Genomic DNA, 17,963 nt, shown 5'->3' on the forward strand with positions numbered 1-17,963 from the left:
ATACATTACACACAAGATAGTATCTATACATACATAGTCTATGTTAGACAGACAGAGAGGTTACATTTCAACTTCTGTAGGTCCTGCTTCTATCAAAACAAACAGTACAAAGTATGGCAGCTCACAGAGGGAGGAACACTTTAAAACTGCAGGGGGTGTTTTGAGTTTGTCTTTAAAGTGTGTGTCTTGACTCTCCGTGTGAGTGTGTGTGTTGGGTGAGATGTTTCTGGAGCGCAGACATCCACAGGTGAGGTGCTGCATACTAGTGTGTGTGTGTGTCACTGTGTGCCTGTGTGCCTCCGTATGCCTATGTGTGTGTCTCTGTGTGTGTGTGTGTGTCTCTGTGTGTGTGTGTGTGTGTGTGTCTCTGTGTGTGTCTCTGTGTGCCTGGCACTGGTCTCTGCGTGCCCGTGTGTTTGCGTATCTGCATGCTCGTGTGTTTCTCTGTGTGTGTGTGTGTGTCTCTGCATGCTTGTGTGTCTCTCTGTGTGTGTGTGTCTCTGCGTACCCGTGTGTGTGTGTCTCTGCATGCCCGTGTGTCTGTGCGTGTGTCTCTCTCTGTGTGTGTGTGTGTGTGTGTGTGTGTGTGTGTGTGTGTGTGTGTGTGTGTGTGTGTGTGTGTGTGTGTGTGTGTGTGTGTGTGTGTGTCCATGTCTAGTTAGGGGAGATGGTCCTGGAGCGTAGACATCCACAGGTCAGGTACTGCATAGCCTTCATGCTAACGTGCATCAGGGGCCCCAGGTTGAACAACATATGGTAGAAGGCGTGCACTGACAGGCCGCCCGTCTCATCTGCATACTTCAGTGCCACGATGGGCGTGTACAGCGGGTTGGTAAGGTTCCGGAACCGTGCAGAACTGCCCTGCTCAATCACCTTCTTAGTACACTACAGGGGAGTGAGAGAGACTAGTTAGTGCACTGCTGGGGGAGGAAGAGAAGGAGAGAGAGACTAGTTAGTGCACTGCTGGGGGAGGAAGAGAAGGAGAGAGAGACTAGTTAGTGCACTGCTGGGGGGGGAAGAGAAGGAGAGAGAGACTAGTTAGTGCACTGCTGGGGGAGGAAGAGAAGGAGAGAGAGACTAGTTAGTGCACTGCTGGGGGAGGAAGAGAAGGAGAGAGAGACTAGTTAGTGCACTGCTGGGGGAGGAAGAGAAGGAGAGAGAGACTAGTTAGTGCACTGCTGGGGGAGGAAAGGGAGAGAAAGACAGAGGGAGAGAGAGAGAGAAAAGAGAGGGGGGAGTAGAGAGAGAGACAGAGGGAGAGAGAGAGAGAAAAGAGAGGGGGGGAGTAGAGAGAGAGACAGAGGGAGAGAGAGTAGAGAGAGAGTAGAGAGAGAGTAGGCCACACACACACACTCAGACAGGTGGACTAACCCTGGCAATGTCATCGGGGGTCTGTCCTAGCGTCTCAAAGATGTCGACGGAGGAGGGCAGGTAGACGTTTTTAAAGTAGTTGACGGTATCGGCATCGGCCCCAGGGAACTCTTTCTGACGGACGTCCTGAATCATCTTAGATTCAAACTCTGTATGGACCGGGCCTGGCTCTATCATAGACATACTAGGGGGAGGAAGAGGAGGGAGGGAGAGGAGGAAGGGAGAGGGGAGAGGAGGGAAAGAGGGACGGAGAGAGAAAAGAAAGAGGGGGAGAAGGAGAGAGAAAAGAAAGAGGGGGAGAAGGAGAGAGAAAAGAAAGAGGGGGAGAAGGAGAGAGAAAAGAAAGAGGGGGAGAAGGAGAGAGAAAAGAAAGAGGGGGAGAAGGAGAGAGAAAAGAAAGAGGGGGAGAAGGAGAGAGAAAAGAAAGAGGGGGAGAAGGAGAGAGAAAAGAAAGATGGGGAGAAGGAGAGAGAAAAGAAAGAGGGGGAGAAGAAGAGAGAAAAGAAAGAGGGGGAGAAGGAGAGAGAAAAGAAAGAGGGGGAGAAGGAGAGAAAAGAAAGAGGGGGAGAAGGAGAGAGAAAAGAAAGAGGGGGAGATGAAGAGAGAAAAGAAAGAGGGGGAGAAGAAGAGAGAAAAGAAAGAGGGGGAGAAGGAGAGAGAAAAGAAAGAGGGGGAGAAGGACAGAAGAGAGATCATGTTTTTAATCGTATGTTTTAATTGGTCCGTCCCGACAAAATATACATATTAAATAAAAAAATAAAGACATTAATTTTGGAAAACATAGCTAGCTGTGTTAGAGAGACTCACGTGACGTTAAACTTGAGCAGCTGTACAGCCAGACACTCACAAAACCCTTCCATTGCAAACTTAGAGGCAGCATACACGTCATTAAACACGACACCTGAGATCAGAGAGTAGTATTTCAGTATTTCATTAGGATCCCCACTACTACCACATCTGTTGACAAGCATTATGTAAAAACATAAAGAAATGGGTTTTATCCAATTTTCAAATGAACAACAGACATAATATTCTATGATTTATATTGAATTTCTTCACATTACATAAAAGTCCACCATTATATCATATTCAGAAACTGTTTATGATGTTGTACACGGAACCATTGTCATCCTTCACCATCAAAACATAGATGTAGACATCACCTTTTCCGTGTTATCATGTTTGGTTCAGCAGATAGGACAGGAAAACACACTTTCCGGCTATGGCAGAATATAAAAATGGCCGCCACGGCCGCCAGGAGGCGTTTTTGCAATGCCTCCACGTCTGAAAATGTTCAGAGCCTCAAACTGTACAAGTGTACCGAGTTTCGTGCTTTTATGAAAAAGTGAACATATCACATTTGCCACATATCACTTGGACCACTATGATGTGTGTCCCCTCCTCTTTTTCATATCAGCCAATCATTCAATCAATCAATCAATAAAGCATAGTTCCGTACCCTGTAGTCCCATGACACTGCTGACCACTATGATGTGTCCTCCCTTCCTCTTCTTCATATCTGGCATCACCTCCTTGATCATCCGGATCACACCGAAGAAGTTGGTCTCAAACACACTCTTCATCTCAGCTATACTGATGCTTTCCACCGGTCCCACCAGACCTATACCTGCATTATTAACTAGAGAGAGAGGAGGAGGAGGGAGAGGAGAGGTGGGGGAGAGAGAGGTGAGAGGGAGGAGGAGGGAGAGGAGAGGTGGGAGGAGGAGGGAGAGGAGAGGAGAGGTGGGAGGGAGAGGAGAGGTGGGGGAGAGAGAGGTGAGAGGGAGGAGGAGGGAGAGGAGAGGTGAGGCGGAAGGAGGAGGAGGGAGAGGAGAGGTGGGAGGGAGAGGAGAGGTGAGGCGGAAGGAGGAGGAGGGAGAGGAGAGGTGGGAGGAGGAGGGAGAGGAGAGGCGGAAGGAGGAGGAGGGAGAGGAGAGGTGGGAGGAGGAGGGAGAGGAGAGGCGGAAGGAGGAGGAGGGAGAGGAGAGGCGGAAGGAGGAGGAGGGAGAGGAGAGGTGGGAGGAGGAGGGAGAGGAGAGGAGGGAGAGGAGAGGTGGGAGGAGGAGGGAGAGAGAGGAGAGGTGGGAGGGAGGAGGATGGGAGAAGGAGGGGGAGAGAGAGATGAGAGGGAGAAAGAGGGGGCGAGATACGTGGGAACGAGTGGAAAGGAGAAGGATCGGGAGAGAGAGGTGAGAGGGAGAAGGAGGTGGGGAGGAGAGAGAGAAAAGAGGTAGAGAGGGGGAGGGAGAAAGCGGGGCGAGGGGGAGAAGAGAGAGGAAGGAATAGGGAAACAAGAAGGAAAGAGTGACACCCCTGTTCGCGTAGGTGATCAGAGCACTCTAGTCTCTTCAGTTGTGTTCCAGTAGTCACCACACAGAGGCAGTATAACCTAAGGCTTTAGCCCAGTCTATCGGGCTTTCAACTTACTGCTGTTGAGAGTTGTAATAGTAGAACGCACAAGGCTGATGAATGACAATATCCCTTTGCCACCTAGGACCTTTGCCACCTAGGACCTTTGCCACCTAGGACTTTTGCCACCTAGGAAATGTGTGTGACCGGACCTTCTCAAATAGTAGTTGCAGTGGTGGATAAAGTACCCAATTGTCATACTTGAGTAAAAGATACCTTAATAGAAAGTGAAAGTCACCTAGTAAAACACTACTTGAGTAAAAGTCTAAAAGTATTTGGTTTTAAATATACTTAAGTATCAAAAGTAAATGTAATTGCTAAAATATACTTCAGTATCAAACGTAAAAGTATAAATCATTTCAAATTCCTTATATTAAGCAAACCAGATGGCACCATTTTCTATTTTCTTTACGGGTAGCCAGGGGCACACTCCACCACTCAAACATAACTTACAAACGAAACGTGTGTTTAGTGAGTCAGCCAGATCAGAGGCAGTATGGATGACCAGGCATGTTCTCTTGATAAGTGTGTGAATTAGACCATTTTCCTGTCCTGTTAAGCATTCAAAATGTAATGAGTACTTTTGGGTGTCAGGGAAAATGTATGGAGTAAAAAGTACATTATTTTCTTTAGGAATGTAGTGAAGTAAAAGTTGTCAAAAATATGAATAGTAAAGCAAAGTAGAGATACCCCAAAAAACGACTTAAGTAGTACTTTAAAGTATTTTTACTTAAGTACTTTACACCACTGAGTAGTTGAGTACCCCTGGTATACATCAAGCATCTAAGGAGCGATGATCTAGGATAAATGTTGCCTTCTAGAACACAATGAATAAGACGACATTGACAGGAGGGGGACCTGATCCTAGATCAGCACTCCTAGCCTGAGACACATGATACATATGGCCCCTGAACTGAGGTCAGTTTTACTGTGGCCTCTCCAGTCTCTCAATGAACTATGATTTGAACTGAGGTCAGTTTTGCATGGTTTATCCCTAATGGTTAAGGTCAGGGTTGAGGGAGGTTAAGATAGATGTGTGTAAGATATGTATAGTTGAGAACGTACAACAACACATAGTCTACCCTGGTTCTATTCCAGGCTGTATCGCAGCGGTCTAAGGCACTGCATCTCAGTGCTAGAGGTGTCACTACAGACCCTGGTTTGATTCCAGGCTGTATCACAACCGGCCCGTGATTGGAAGTCCCATAGGGCGGCGCACAATTTGCCCAGCGTCGTCCGGGTTTGGCAGGTGTAGGCCGTCATTGTAAATAAGAATTTGTTCTTAAACTGACTTGCCTAGTTAAATAAAGATACTTATTTTTATTTTTTTAAGATAATGGGCTCTGGTTTATAGATTTTTTTTGATTTTCAAATCCTAAATGTGTTCCTTAGTTATGGTCTGTTTTGTTTTGACAGAAGTGTTGCCTTGCGTCATAAAAACAAAGGTGTTCCTTCCTGAGTACATAGAGAATAGGTTGCCATTTGGGACACAGTCCCTCAGAGAAGTCCATAGATCACAAAGGTTGTTCCTTACTGAGTACGTCTACATGTCTGTCCTTGATTCCGTTGATACACTGTTTGACTGACTCGTCCGTACACACGTCCAACACAGCTAGAGAGAGGCTCTTCCCGTACGCATCACCTGCTGCCTCCACCAGCTTGTCTTTACGCTTCAGGTCTCGCATGGTGGCAATGACTGTAGAGAGAGAGAGAGGAGAGGGGCGAGAGGGGAGTGGGAGAGAGAGAGATTTGGAGGGAGAGAGAGAGAGAGAGAAGGGGAAGAGAGAGAGGGAGTGGCGGAGAGAGAAAGGGAGGTTTGTAAACAAAGAGAAAGAGAGGGAGGCGATGTACAGAGAGAGAGAGAGATGTACAGAGAGAGAGAGATGAAAGGGAGGGAGGGAGACATGGAGAGAGAGAGAGAGAGAGAGAGAGAGAGAGAGAGAGAGAGAGAGAATAGGGTCAAACAGAGTTCACTGGATTAAACCTGATAATGAGTAAACAGAAATTACACTGTGTGTGTGTGTGTGTGTGTGTTTGAGCACGTAAGTGTGTGTAATACATTGGTGTTAAACAGAAGTTACAAACCCTGCATGTAAGTGCATGTTTGAGTATGGAATGTTTATATTATTTGTGTGAGTGTGGGTGGGTGGGGTTTTCTATTGTGTGTTGTGTGTAAGTGTGTGTGTGTGTGTGTGTGTGTGTGTGTGTGTGTGTGTGTGTGTGTGTGTGTGTGTGTGTGTGTGTGTGTGTGTGTGTGTGTGTGTGTGGAATGTGTATGTTGAGAGGTGAGGAGAGGAGGAGAGGAAAGGGCGGGGGGGAAACCACATTCTATAAGATATTATAAAAATAAAAATAATAATAATAATAATAATAATATTCCCAAAGGACTGAATTTACTTTCTAGCTGGCTATTGTTGATTTTCGTAGCTATTTCTCACCTCTCTCCCCTCCTTCCTTCTCCCTCCCCCTCTCCTTCCTTCTCCCTCTCCCAATCCTTCCTTCTCCCTCCCCTTTCTCCTTCTTTATGGAGACCTTTTCCCTCCCCCTGTCCCCCTCTCCTTCTTTATGGAGACATTTTCCCTCCCCCTGTCCCCCTCTCCTTCTTTATGGAGACCTTTTCCCTCCCCCTCTCCCCTTCTCCTTCTTTATAGGGACCTTTTCCCTCCCCCTCTCCCCTCTCCTTCTTTATGGAAACCTTTTCCCTCCCCCTCTCCCCTTCTCCTTCTTTATGGAGACCTTCTCCCTCCCCCTCTCCCCCTCTCCTTCTTTATGGAGACATTTTCCCTCCCCCTTCTCCTTCTTTATGGAGACCTTTTCCCTTCCCCTCTCCTTCTTTATGGAGACCTTTTCCCTCCCCCTCTCCTTCTTTATGGAGACATTTTCCCTCCCCCTCTCCCCCTCTCCTTCTTTATGGAGACCTTTTCCCTCCCCCTGTCCTTCTTTATTGAGACCTTTTCCCTCCCCCTCTCCCCCTCTCCTTCTTTATTGAGACCTTTTCCCTCCCCCTCTCCCCCTCCTTCTTTATTGAGACCTTTTCCCTCCCCCTCTCCCCCTCTCCCCCTCTCCTTCTTTATTGAGACCTTTTCCCTCCCCCTCTCCCCTCTCCTTCTTTATTGAGACCTTTTCCCTCCCCCTCTCCCCTCCCTCCTTCTTTATTGAGACCTTTTCCCTCCCCCTCTCCCCCTCTCCTTCTTTATTGAGACCTTTTCCCTCCCCCTCTCCCCTCCCTCCTCTCCTTCTTTATTGAGACCTTTTCCCTCCCCCTCTCCCCCTCTCCTTCTTTATTGAGACGTTTTCCCTCCCCCTCTCCCCTCTCCTTCTTTATGGAGACCTTTTCCCTCCCCCTCTCCCCCTCTCCTTCTTTATTGAGACCTTTTTCCTCCCCCTCTCCCCTCCCTCCTTCTTTATTGAGACCCTTTCCCTCCCCCTCTCCCCCTCTCCTTCTTTATTGAGACCTTTTTCCTCCCCCTCTCCCCTCCCCCTCTCCCCCTCCTCCTCTCCTTCTTTATGGAAACCTTTTCCCTCCCCCTCTCCCCTCTCCTTCTTTATGGAAACCTTTTTCCTCCCCCTCTCCCCTCCCTCCTCTCCTTCTTTATGGAAACCTTTTCCCACCTCCTCTCCCCTCTACTTCTTTATGGAAACCTTTTCCCTCCCCCTCTCCCCTCCCCCTCTCCTTCTTTATGGAGACCTTTTCCCTCCTCCTCTCCTTCTTTATGGAAACCTTTTCCCTCCCCCTCTCCCCTCTCCTTCTTTATGGAAACCTTTTCCCTCCCCCTCTCCCCTCTCTCCTCTCCTTCTTTATGGAGACCTTTTCCAGGTCGGTCTCTTCTTGTAGCACATTATGATGTTCATATGACAGTTCATTCAGGGTAAAAACACACACACACACACACACACAAACACACACACACACACACACACACACACACACACACACACACACACACACACACACACACACACACACACACACACACACACACACACACACACACACACACACACACACACACACACACACACACACACAACAATAGGCAGGTAGCCTTCAGGTTAGAGAGGGAAGGAGGATGAGTTGATGTCCAAGGACCGTTTAGCTCCATCAAAAGATTGAGATCCTTTTATTCATCATCTGTATACAAGGTCAAACCGAAATGTGACTTCCAATTCATCCAATCAATTCATCCAATTCATCCAATCAATTCATCCAATTCATCCAATCAATTCATCCAATCAATTCATCAATTCATCCAATCAATTCATCCCAACCACTCTGAAAGACACAACAAGATGTTGCATTTTAATTTGACTAGTTTCTCACAGCAGGAAAACAATCCTGCAGCAACAGGAAATTTGAATTATTATGTGGATTATGATTAATAGACATTGTTGTAGTAGTTGATACATTCAGAGATTTTACAGTGGAAATTACAAACTTTAGAAGCCCCTCAAAAATATCAAATTAAGAATTTTCTGCTGTGCAGGAAAATTCTCTGCGAAAACAGAGTGATCAAATTCAGATAGAACACCTGTATACAGGTTGGAGAGGTTGGAGCAGGGGGCTGCCACACTGGGCGCCCGTGGAGCAGTTGTGGGGGGGTTAAGAGCCTTGCTCAAGGGTACAACGACAGGCTACGGCATCTGGGATTTCATTCCAGCAACTCCCGGGTCCCGTCAGACCCCGGGATTCGAACCGGCAGTACCTGCCGCCCCGTATAACTAAATCACTGTCAGCTAACTATCTGATGGACCGCTCAGTATCATCCCAGGGGCCGGGGGCCAGTCCACGGACCACAGGTTGCGTATCGCTGGTCTACATCTAACTGTGTATAACACATGGTTCTGAGTATCCTATACTATCCTATACTACTATATACATAACAATTAACCCTATACAGGTTAATATCTACCACATGTTTCTGAGTATCCTATACAATCCTATACTACTATATACATAACAATTAACCCTATACAGGTTAATATATACCACATGGTTCTGAGTATCCTATACAATCCTATACTACTCTATACATAACAATTAACCCTATACATCCCTACATTATACCACATGGTTCTGAGTATCCTATACAGTCCTATACTACTCTATACATAACAATTAACCCTATACGTCCCTACATTATACCACATGGTTCTGAGTAACGCACAGCTGATTCCACTAGTGAAAGGTTTAACGATGTGTTGATTAGTGGAATCAACTGAATAGTGTTAAGGATTAAAACAAACACATGTTCACCCCTCAGAACCAGGATTAAAACAAACACATGTTCACCCCTCAGAACCAGGATTAAAACAAACACATGTTCACCCCTCAGAACCAGGATTAAAACAAACACATGTTCACCCCTCAGAACCAGGATTAAAACAAACACATGTTCACCCCTCAGAACCAGGATTAAAACAAACACATGTTCACCCCTCAGAACCAGGATTAAAACAACCACATGTTCACCCCTCAGAACCAGGATTAAAACAAACACATGTTCACCCCTCAGAACCAGGATTAAAACAAACACATGTTCACCCCTCAGAACCAGGATTAAAACAAACACATGTTCACCCCTCAGAACCAGGATTAAAACAAACACATGTTCCCCCCTCAGAACCAGGATTAAAACAAACACATGTTCACCCCTCAGAACCAGGATTAAAACAACCACATGTTCACCCCTCAGAACCAGGATTAAAACAAACACATGTTCACCCCTCAGAACCAGGATTAAAACAAACACATGTTCACCCCTCAGAACCAGGATTAAAACAAACACATGTTCCCCCCTCAGAACCAGGATTAAAACAAACACATGTTCACCCCTCAGAACCAGGATTAAAACAACCACATGTTCACCCCTCAGAACCAGGATTAAAACAACCACATGTTCACCCCTCAGAACCAGGATTAAAACAAACACATGTTCACCCCTCAGAACCAGGATTAAAACAAACACATGTTCACCCCTCAGAACCAGGATTAAAACAAACACATGTTCACCCCTCAGAACCAGGATTAAAACAAACACATGTTCACCCCTCAGAACCAGGATTAAAAAACACTGTCTTATACTGTTCTATAGATAGCAGCCAGACGGCCCTGAACTACCTATACCTCACGTGTCTGCTGTCTGATTTAGCCCTGGCACCATGGGCTGATCTTATTATGGGGCTAGCTTAGCGTTAGCACCAAGAATACCCATCCCACCCCACCCTCTGGCTCGCCCGCGGCCCAGGATGAGGCCTCTAAGTGGGGCAGTAAGCGGCCCAGCCAGGGCCCCTCCTGGAGGTTTAGGTATTGTCCACCAGGCATTATGACACTGAGAACAGTGGTAATGCTACTACTCTTACTAATTGGTCTCAGGTTAAGCAGGGATGATACATAACAACCATGATGTGTAACTTACATACACACTCTTACGTACACAGAGCCTTACATAGCCCAGGCTGCAGACAGACAATCATGTAACCATGCTATGTGTTATAACCTGCTATGTTCTTACGTACACAGAGCCTTACATAGCCCAGACTGCAGACAGACAATCATGTAACCATGCTATGTGTTATAACCTGCTATGTTCTTACGTACACAGAGCCTTACATAGCCCAGGCTGCAAACAGACAATCATGTAACCATGCTATGTGTTATAACCTGCTATGCTCTTACGTACACAGAGCCTTACATAGCCCAGACTGCAGACAGACAATCATGTAACCATGCTATGTGTTATAACCTGCTATGCTCTTACGTACACAGAGCCTTACATAGCCCAGACTGCAGACAGACAATCATGTAACCATGCTATGTGTTATAACCTGCTATGCTCTTACGTACACAGAGCCTTACATAGCCCAGACTGCAGACAGACAATCATGTAACCATGCTATGTGTTGAAACCTGCTGTGTAAGTGTTCTCTCCAATGTGTATCAGTGGTTTCACCTGCTATGTAAGTGATGTATGTTGTGTACCAGTGTTATAACCTGCTATGTAAGTGATCTATGTTGTGTACCAGTGTTATAACCTGCTATGTAAGTGATGTATGTTGTGTACCAGTGGTATAACCTGCTATGTAAGTGATCTATGTTGTGTACCAGTGTTATAACCTGCTGTGTAAGTGTTGATACCTGCTGTGTAAGTGTTGATACCTGCTGTGTAAGTGTTGATACCTGCTGTGTAAGTGTTGAAACCTGCTGTGTAAGTGTTGATACCTGCTGTGTAAGTGTTAACCTGCTGTGTAAGTGCTGAAACCTGCTGTGTAAGTGCTGATACCTGCTGTGTAAGTGTTGATACCTGCTGTGTTGAAACCTGCTGTGTAAGTGCTGAAACCTGCTGTGTAAGTGCTGAAACCTGCTGTGTAAGTGTTGTAATCTGCTGTGTAAGTGTTAACCTGCTGTGTAAGTGCTGAAACCTGCTGTGTAAGTGTTGATACCTGCTGTGTAAGTGCTGAAACCTGCTGTGTAAGTGTTGAAACCTGCTGTGTAAGTGTTGAAACCTGCTGTGTAAGTGTTAACCTGCTGTGTAAGTGTTGATACCTGCTGTGTAAGTGTTGAAACCTGCTGTGTAAGTGCTGAAACCTGCTGTGTAAGTGTTGAAACCTGCTGTGTAAGTGTTTATACCTGCTGTGTAAGTGTTGAAACCTGTTGTGTAAGTGTTGAAACCTGCTGTGTAAGTGCTGAAACCTGCTGTGTAAGTGCTGAAACCTGCTGTGTAAGTGTTGAAACCTGCTGTGTAAGTGTTTATACCCGCTGTGTAAGTGTTGAAAACTGCTGTGTAAGTGCTGAAACCTGCTGTGTAAGTGCTGAAACCTGCTGTGTAAGTATTGAAACCTGCTGTGTAAGTGTTGAAACCTGCTGTGTTGAAACCTGCTGTGTAAGTGCTGATACCTGCTGTGTAAGTGTCACATGGCACCCTATTCCCTACATAGTGTACCCTATTCCCTACATAGTATTGACCGAAGACATTTCAGCTTTTCATTTTTTTGTATTAATTTGTAACAATTTAAAAAATATATACATAATTCCACTTTGACACTATGGGATATTGTGTGTAGGACAGTGACCAAACATCTAAACTGTATACATTTTAAATGCAGGCTGTAACACAAAATGTGGAACAAGTCAAAGGGTGTGTGAATACTTCCTGAAGGCACTGGAGGTTACTCTCTTACCGTGAAAGCGCTGTTTCTCGTCCTTAGCGAGCATCACCGCCATCCTCAGCCCGATCCCGGAGGAGCAACCCGTGATTAGCACCACTTTTTGTCCTGAGTTCGCCATGGCTCTCCTAACGTTTTCCCCTTAACGTTCAAACAACCAACGTCACTTCTCTTCTCTCTCCAGTTGGCACATCGGGAATGAGCAAGCAGCAGCGCAAGCAAGATGACAGGGGCTTTGCGTTGAGAGCCACTGTAAGCGGATAACACGCACGCACGCAAAGACACACACACACGGCGCTCCAGAGTCACATGGACAGCACAGACCTGCGCGAAGATTATCTAACCTGTAGGCTACACTGTCGGTTGGTCACCTGGTGTGGCCTCCCTGCCTCATCTGTTGAGCTCGGTAGAACAGTAATGACTAAGCCAGGGACGGGGACCCCCCCCCCCCCCCCCCCCCCCCCCCCCCCCCCGGGACCCCCGTCTGTTGTGTACGGTTGCGAGTTAGAATAGTAGAATACACAAGGTACAATTTCAAATTTGGTTGAACATTAGCAGTTTTTCTCGTTATTTCAGTCACTGATAGTCACTCAAGTAGCCCATGTCAGCGAACATGTTTTAGACTGGTAAATGAGTCTAGCAGCCAGCTATCTAAACTTGTAGTAATCATGGTCAAATGACCGCCTGGGGGCTCCCCCGTTGATTTTGTTAGTCATTTTCACTCAGATATTACAGTAACAACTGTAAACATCTCTCTCCATCCTATGGAAAACTGTTTAGAATTTGAGCAAACTTGCTTTAAAAGCACAGCATTTTCTCTGCACCCCATTGCAAAATGTGTAGAATTACAACAAAATAACTTGGGGGACGGTTGGGGGGTGATGGCGGGCCCTCATGATGAGTTTGAGGCCAGCCTCATCAAAGTTGCTCATATCTGGACTAGGCTATGTCTCATTGGTAAGGGAAAACTAACAACAGGTGCTACTCTGGTGGATAAAGAAAGGGCGTTTCTCATCATGTATACCACCCTGCTTCAAGCACGCACATTGGAGAACAGAAGAGTCGACGTATGAGTCCAAATTAAAGTATACGAAACCGGAGCACGGAGGGCACTTCTCGAATGCATTCTCCGTTTGTACATATTTTGAAGCATGCATGATGCAAGCTTTAACGGAAAGTATGACGCGAAATATGACGCAACCATATACAAAATTATGAACAATTTCATGAAATCAATGGCGGCCATTATTTTAATCTGTACTTTGCTTTACTATTTATATTATTGGCAACTTTGACTTTTACTCCACTACATTCCTAAAGAAAATAATATACTTTTTACTCCATACATTATCCCTGACACCCAAAAGTACTGCTTACATTTTGACAGGAAAATGGTCCAATTCACTCACTTATCAAGAGAACATCTGTGGTCATCCCTGCTGCCTCTGATCTGGCGGACTCACTAAACACAAACGCTTTGTTTGTAAATTATGTCTGAGTGTTGGAGTGTGCTGTTGGTTATCCGTCAATAAAAACAAAACATCTAAAATAAATGGTTGGTTTATGGGTTTGTAAGTAAGCATTTCACTGTAAGGTCTACACTTGTTGTATTCGGCATTTCACTGTAAGGTCTACACTTGTTGTATTCAGCATTTCACTGTAAGGTCTACACTTGTTGTATTCGGCGCACATGACAAATACAATTTGATTAGATTTGATTTGAAATGTGCCTTCTAGTTTGCCTAATATAAGGATTTTGAAATGATTTATACTTTTATTTTTGATACTTAAGTATATTTAAAAACAATATTTTTTTAACTTTCACTCAAGTAGTATTTTACTAGGTGACTCACTTTTACTTGAGTCATTTTCTATTAAGGTATCTTTACTTTTACTCAAGTATAACAATTGAGTAACTGGCTAACTGGCTAACTGGCTAGCTACTAGTACTGTTAGCTAGCCAGATAGCCACGAAGAATTGTTAGCTAGCTACCCACGAAGAATTGAAATATATCTAGCATAATATTCGTTTTAGGTAATTTTTGCCTGTTTAACTAGCTGGCTAGCTAGATTATTACGATTCACACAAGGCTGATAATTATGAAGTAAAACGTTTACTTTGTTGCCGTTGTTCTGGCTGGAGGTTTCAGTGAATGAGGAGGTGAAGCATAAGGTAATACAGTAGGGGGTGTGCGAGTACTTCTCAAATGTTTTGCTTTATGCATTCCCCACACTCTCGTCCTCACAAGAACGTACTCAAGAGAATGTGATCAGAGAATACACACATACTGTAGCATGAGAGTGTGGAGTACGGAAATATGCGTATTGAGAAACACCCTGAGTTTACAGAACAGTATGCTGCCTGCACTATGAAACACCCTGAGTTTACAGAACAGTATGCTGCCTGCACTATGAAACACCCTGAGTGTACAGAACAGTATGCTGCCTGCACTATGAAACACCCTGAGTTTACAGAACAGTATGCTGCCTACACTATGAAACACCCTGAGTTTACAGAACAGTATGCTGCCTACACTATGAAACACCCTGAGTGTACAGAACAGTATGCTGCCTGCACTATGAAACACCCTGAGTGTACAGAACAGTATGCTGCCTACACTATGAAACACCCTGAGTTTACAGAACAGTATGCTGCCTACACTATGAAACACCCTGAGTGTACAGAACAGTATGCTGCCTACAATATGAAACACCCTGAGTTTACAGAACAGTATGCTGCCTACACTATGATCCACACTGAGTTTACAGAACAGTATGCTGCCTGCACTATGAAACACCCTGAGTTTACAGAACAGTATGCTGCCTACACTATGAGACACCCTGAGTTTACAGAACAGTATGCTGCCTGCACTATGAAACACCCTGAGTTTACAGAACAGTATGCTGCCTGCACTATGAAACACCCTGAGTGTACAGAACAGTATGCTGCCTACACTATGAAACACCCTGAGTGTACAGAACAGTATGCTGCCTACACTATGAGACACCCTGAGTTTACAGAACAGTATGCTGCCTGCACTATGAAACACCCTGAGTTTACAGAACAGTATGCTGCCTACACTATGAAACACCCTGAGTTTACAGAACAGTATGCTGCCTGCACTATGAAACACCCTGAGTTTACAGAACAGTATGCTGCCTACACCATGAAACACCCTGAGTGTACAGAACAGTATGCTGCCTACAATATGATCCACACTGAGTTTACAGAACAGTATGCTGCCTACACTATGATCCACACTGAGGTTACAGAACAGTATGCTGCCTACACTATGAAACACCCTGAGTTTACAGAACAGTATGCTGCCTACACTATGAAACACCCTGAGTTTACAGAACAGTATGCTGCCTGCACTATGAAACACCCTGAGTGTACAGAACAGTATGCTGCCTACACTATGAAACACCCTGAGTGCACAGAACAGTATGCTGCCTACACTATGAAACACCCTGAGTTTACAGAACAGTATGCTGCCTGCACTATGATCCACACTGAGGTTACAGAACAGTATGCTGCCTACACTATGAAACACCCTGAGTTTACAGAACAGTATGCTGCCTACACTATGAAACACCCTGAGTTTACAGAACAGTATGCTGCCTGCACTATGAAACACCCTGAGTTTACAGAACAGTATGCTGCCTACACTATGAACCACCCTGAGTGTACAGAACAGTATGCTGCCTACACTATGAAACACCCTGAGTTTACAGAACAGTATGCTGCCTACAATATGAAACACCCTGAGTTTACAAAACAGTATGCTGCCTACAATATGAAACACCCTGAGTTTACAGAACAGTATGCTGCCTACACCATGAAACACCCTGAGTTTACAGAACAGTATGCTGCCTACACTATGAAACACCCTGAGTTTACAGAACAGTATGCTGCCTACACTATGAAACACCCTGAGTTTACAGAACCGTATGCTGCCTACACTATGAAACACCCTGAGTTTACAGAACAGTATGCTGCCTACACTATGAAACACCCTGAGTGTACAGAACAGTATGCTGCCTACAATATGATCCACACTGAGTGTACAGAACAGTATGCTGCCTACAATATGAAACACCCTGAGTTTACAGAACAGTATGCTGCCTGCACTATGAACCACCCTGAGTTTACAGAACAGTATGCTGCCTGCACTATGAAACACCCTGAGTTTACAGAACAGTATGCTGCCTACAATATGAAACACCCTGAGTTTATAGAACAGTATGCTGCCTACACCATGAAACACCCTGAGTTTACAGAACAGTATGCTGCCTACACTATGAAACACCCTGAGTGTACAGAACAGTATGCTGCCTACACTATGAAACACCCTGAGTTTACAGAACAGTATGCTGCCTACACTATGAAACACCCTGAGTTTACAGAACAGTATGCTGCCTGCACTATGAAACACCCTGAGTGTACAGAACAGTATGCTGCCTGCACTATGAAACACCCTGAGTTTACAGAACAGTATGCTGCCTACACTATGAAACACCCTGAGTTTACAGAACAGTATGCTGCCTGCACTATGAAACACCCTGAGTTTACAGAACAGTATGCTGCCTACACTATGAAACACCCTGAGTTTACAGAACAGTATGCTGCCTACACTATGATCCACACTGAGTTTACAGAACAGTATGCTGCCTACAATATGAAACACCCTGAGTTTACAGAACAGTATGCTGCCTACACTATGAAACACCCTGAGTTTACAGAACAGTATGCTGCCTACACTATGAAACACCCTGAGTGTACAGAACAGTATGCTGCCTACACTATGAAACACCCTGAGTTTACAGAACAGTATGATGCCTACACTATGAAACACCCTGAGTTTACAGAACAGTATGCTGCCTACACTATGAAACACCCTGAGTTTACAGAACAGTATGCTGCCTACACTATGAGACACCCTGAGTTTACAGAACAGTATGCTGCCTGCACTATGAAACACCCTGAGTTTACAGAACAGTATGCTAACTGCACTATGAAACACCCTGAATTTACAGAACAGTATGCTGCCTACACTATGAAACACCCTGAGTTTACAGAACAGTATGCTGCCTACACTATGAAACACCCTGAGTTTACAGAACAGTATGCTGCCTACACTATGAAACACCCTGAGTTTACAGAACCGTATGCTGCCTACACTATGAAACACCCTGAGTTTACAGAACAGTATGCTGCCTACACTATGAAACACCCTGAGTGTACAGAACAGTATGCTGCCTACAATATGATCCACACTGAGTGTACAGAACAGTATGCTGCCTACAATATGAAACACCCTGAGTTTACAGAACAGTATGCTGCCTGCACTATGAACCACCCTGAGTTTACAGAACAGTATGCTGCCTGCACTATGAAACACCCTGAGTTTACAGAACAGTATGCTGCCTACACTATGAAACACCCTGAGTTTACAGAACAGTATGCTGCCTACACTATGAAACCCCCTGAGTGTACAGAACAGTATGCTGCCTACACTATGAAACACCCTGAGTTTACAGAACAGTATGCTGCCTACACTATGAAACACCCTGAGTTTACAGAACAGTATGCTGCCTACACTATGAAACACCCTGAGTGTACAGAACAGTATGCTGCCTACACTATGAAACACCCTGAGTTTACAGAACAGTATGCTGCCTACACTATGAAACACCCTGAGTTTACAGAACAGTATGCTGCCTACACTATGAAACACCCTGAGTGTACAGAACAGTATGCTGCCTACACTATGAACCACCCTGAGTTTACAGAACAGTATGCTGCCTACACTATGAAACACCCTGAGTTTACAGAACAGTATGCTGCCTACACTATGAAACACCCTGAGTTTACAGAACAGTATGCTGCCTGCACTATGAAACACCCTGAGTTTACAGAACAGTATGCTGCCTACACTATGAAACACCCTGAGTGTACAGAACAGTATGCTGCCTACAATATGAAACACCCTGAGTTTACAGAACAGTATGCTGCCTAC

General features: G+C 45.1%; 1 protein-coding gene across 1 annotated transcript; it reads right to left on the reverse strand.

Moving 5' to 3' along the window:
• Positions 1-654: 654 nt before the first annotated feature.
• On the reverse strand, positions 655-12,064 carry LOC120019520 (retinol dehydrogenase 8-like). The gene is made up of 6 exons (XM_038962819.1): positions 11,959-12,064; positions 5,315-5,476; positions 2,831-3,010; positions 2,179-2,272; positions 1,372-1,555; positions 655-885 (listed from the first exon to the last, which is right to left on the reverse strand). Exons 1-6 carry the CDS (start codon positions 12,062-12,064, stop codon positions 655-657), a joined length of 957 nt encoding a protein of 318 aa, XP_038818747.1.
• Between the last annotated feature and the right edge of the window lie 5,899 nt (positions 12,065-17,963).

This window comes from Salvelinus namaycush, chromosome 2, assembly GCF_016432855.1.
Source record: "Salvelinus namaycush isolate Seneca chromosome 2, SaNama_1.0, whole genome shotgun sequence".
Lineage (NCBI taxonomy): Eukaryota > Metazoa > Chordata > Actinopteri > Salmoniformes > Salmonidae > Salvelinus > Salvelinus namaycush.

Excerpts from the sequence above, each read along its gene's own strand:
- LOC120019520 (XM_038962819.1), bottom strand. The coding sequence starts at position 12,064 with ATGGCGAACTCAGGACAAAAAGTGGTGCTAATCACGGGTTGCTCCTCC. Across the intron at positions 2,273-2,830 it reads CAGTGTCATGGGACTACAGG|GTGTCGTGTTTAATGACGTG; the intron begins GTACGGAACTAT and ends CTCTGATCTCAG. Across the intron at positions 886-1,371 it reads CCCCCGATGACATTGCCAGG|TGTACTAAGAAGGTGATTGA; the intron begins GTTAGTCCACCT and ends ACTCCCCTGTAG.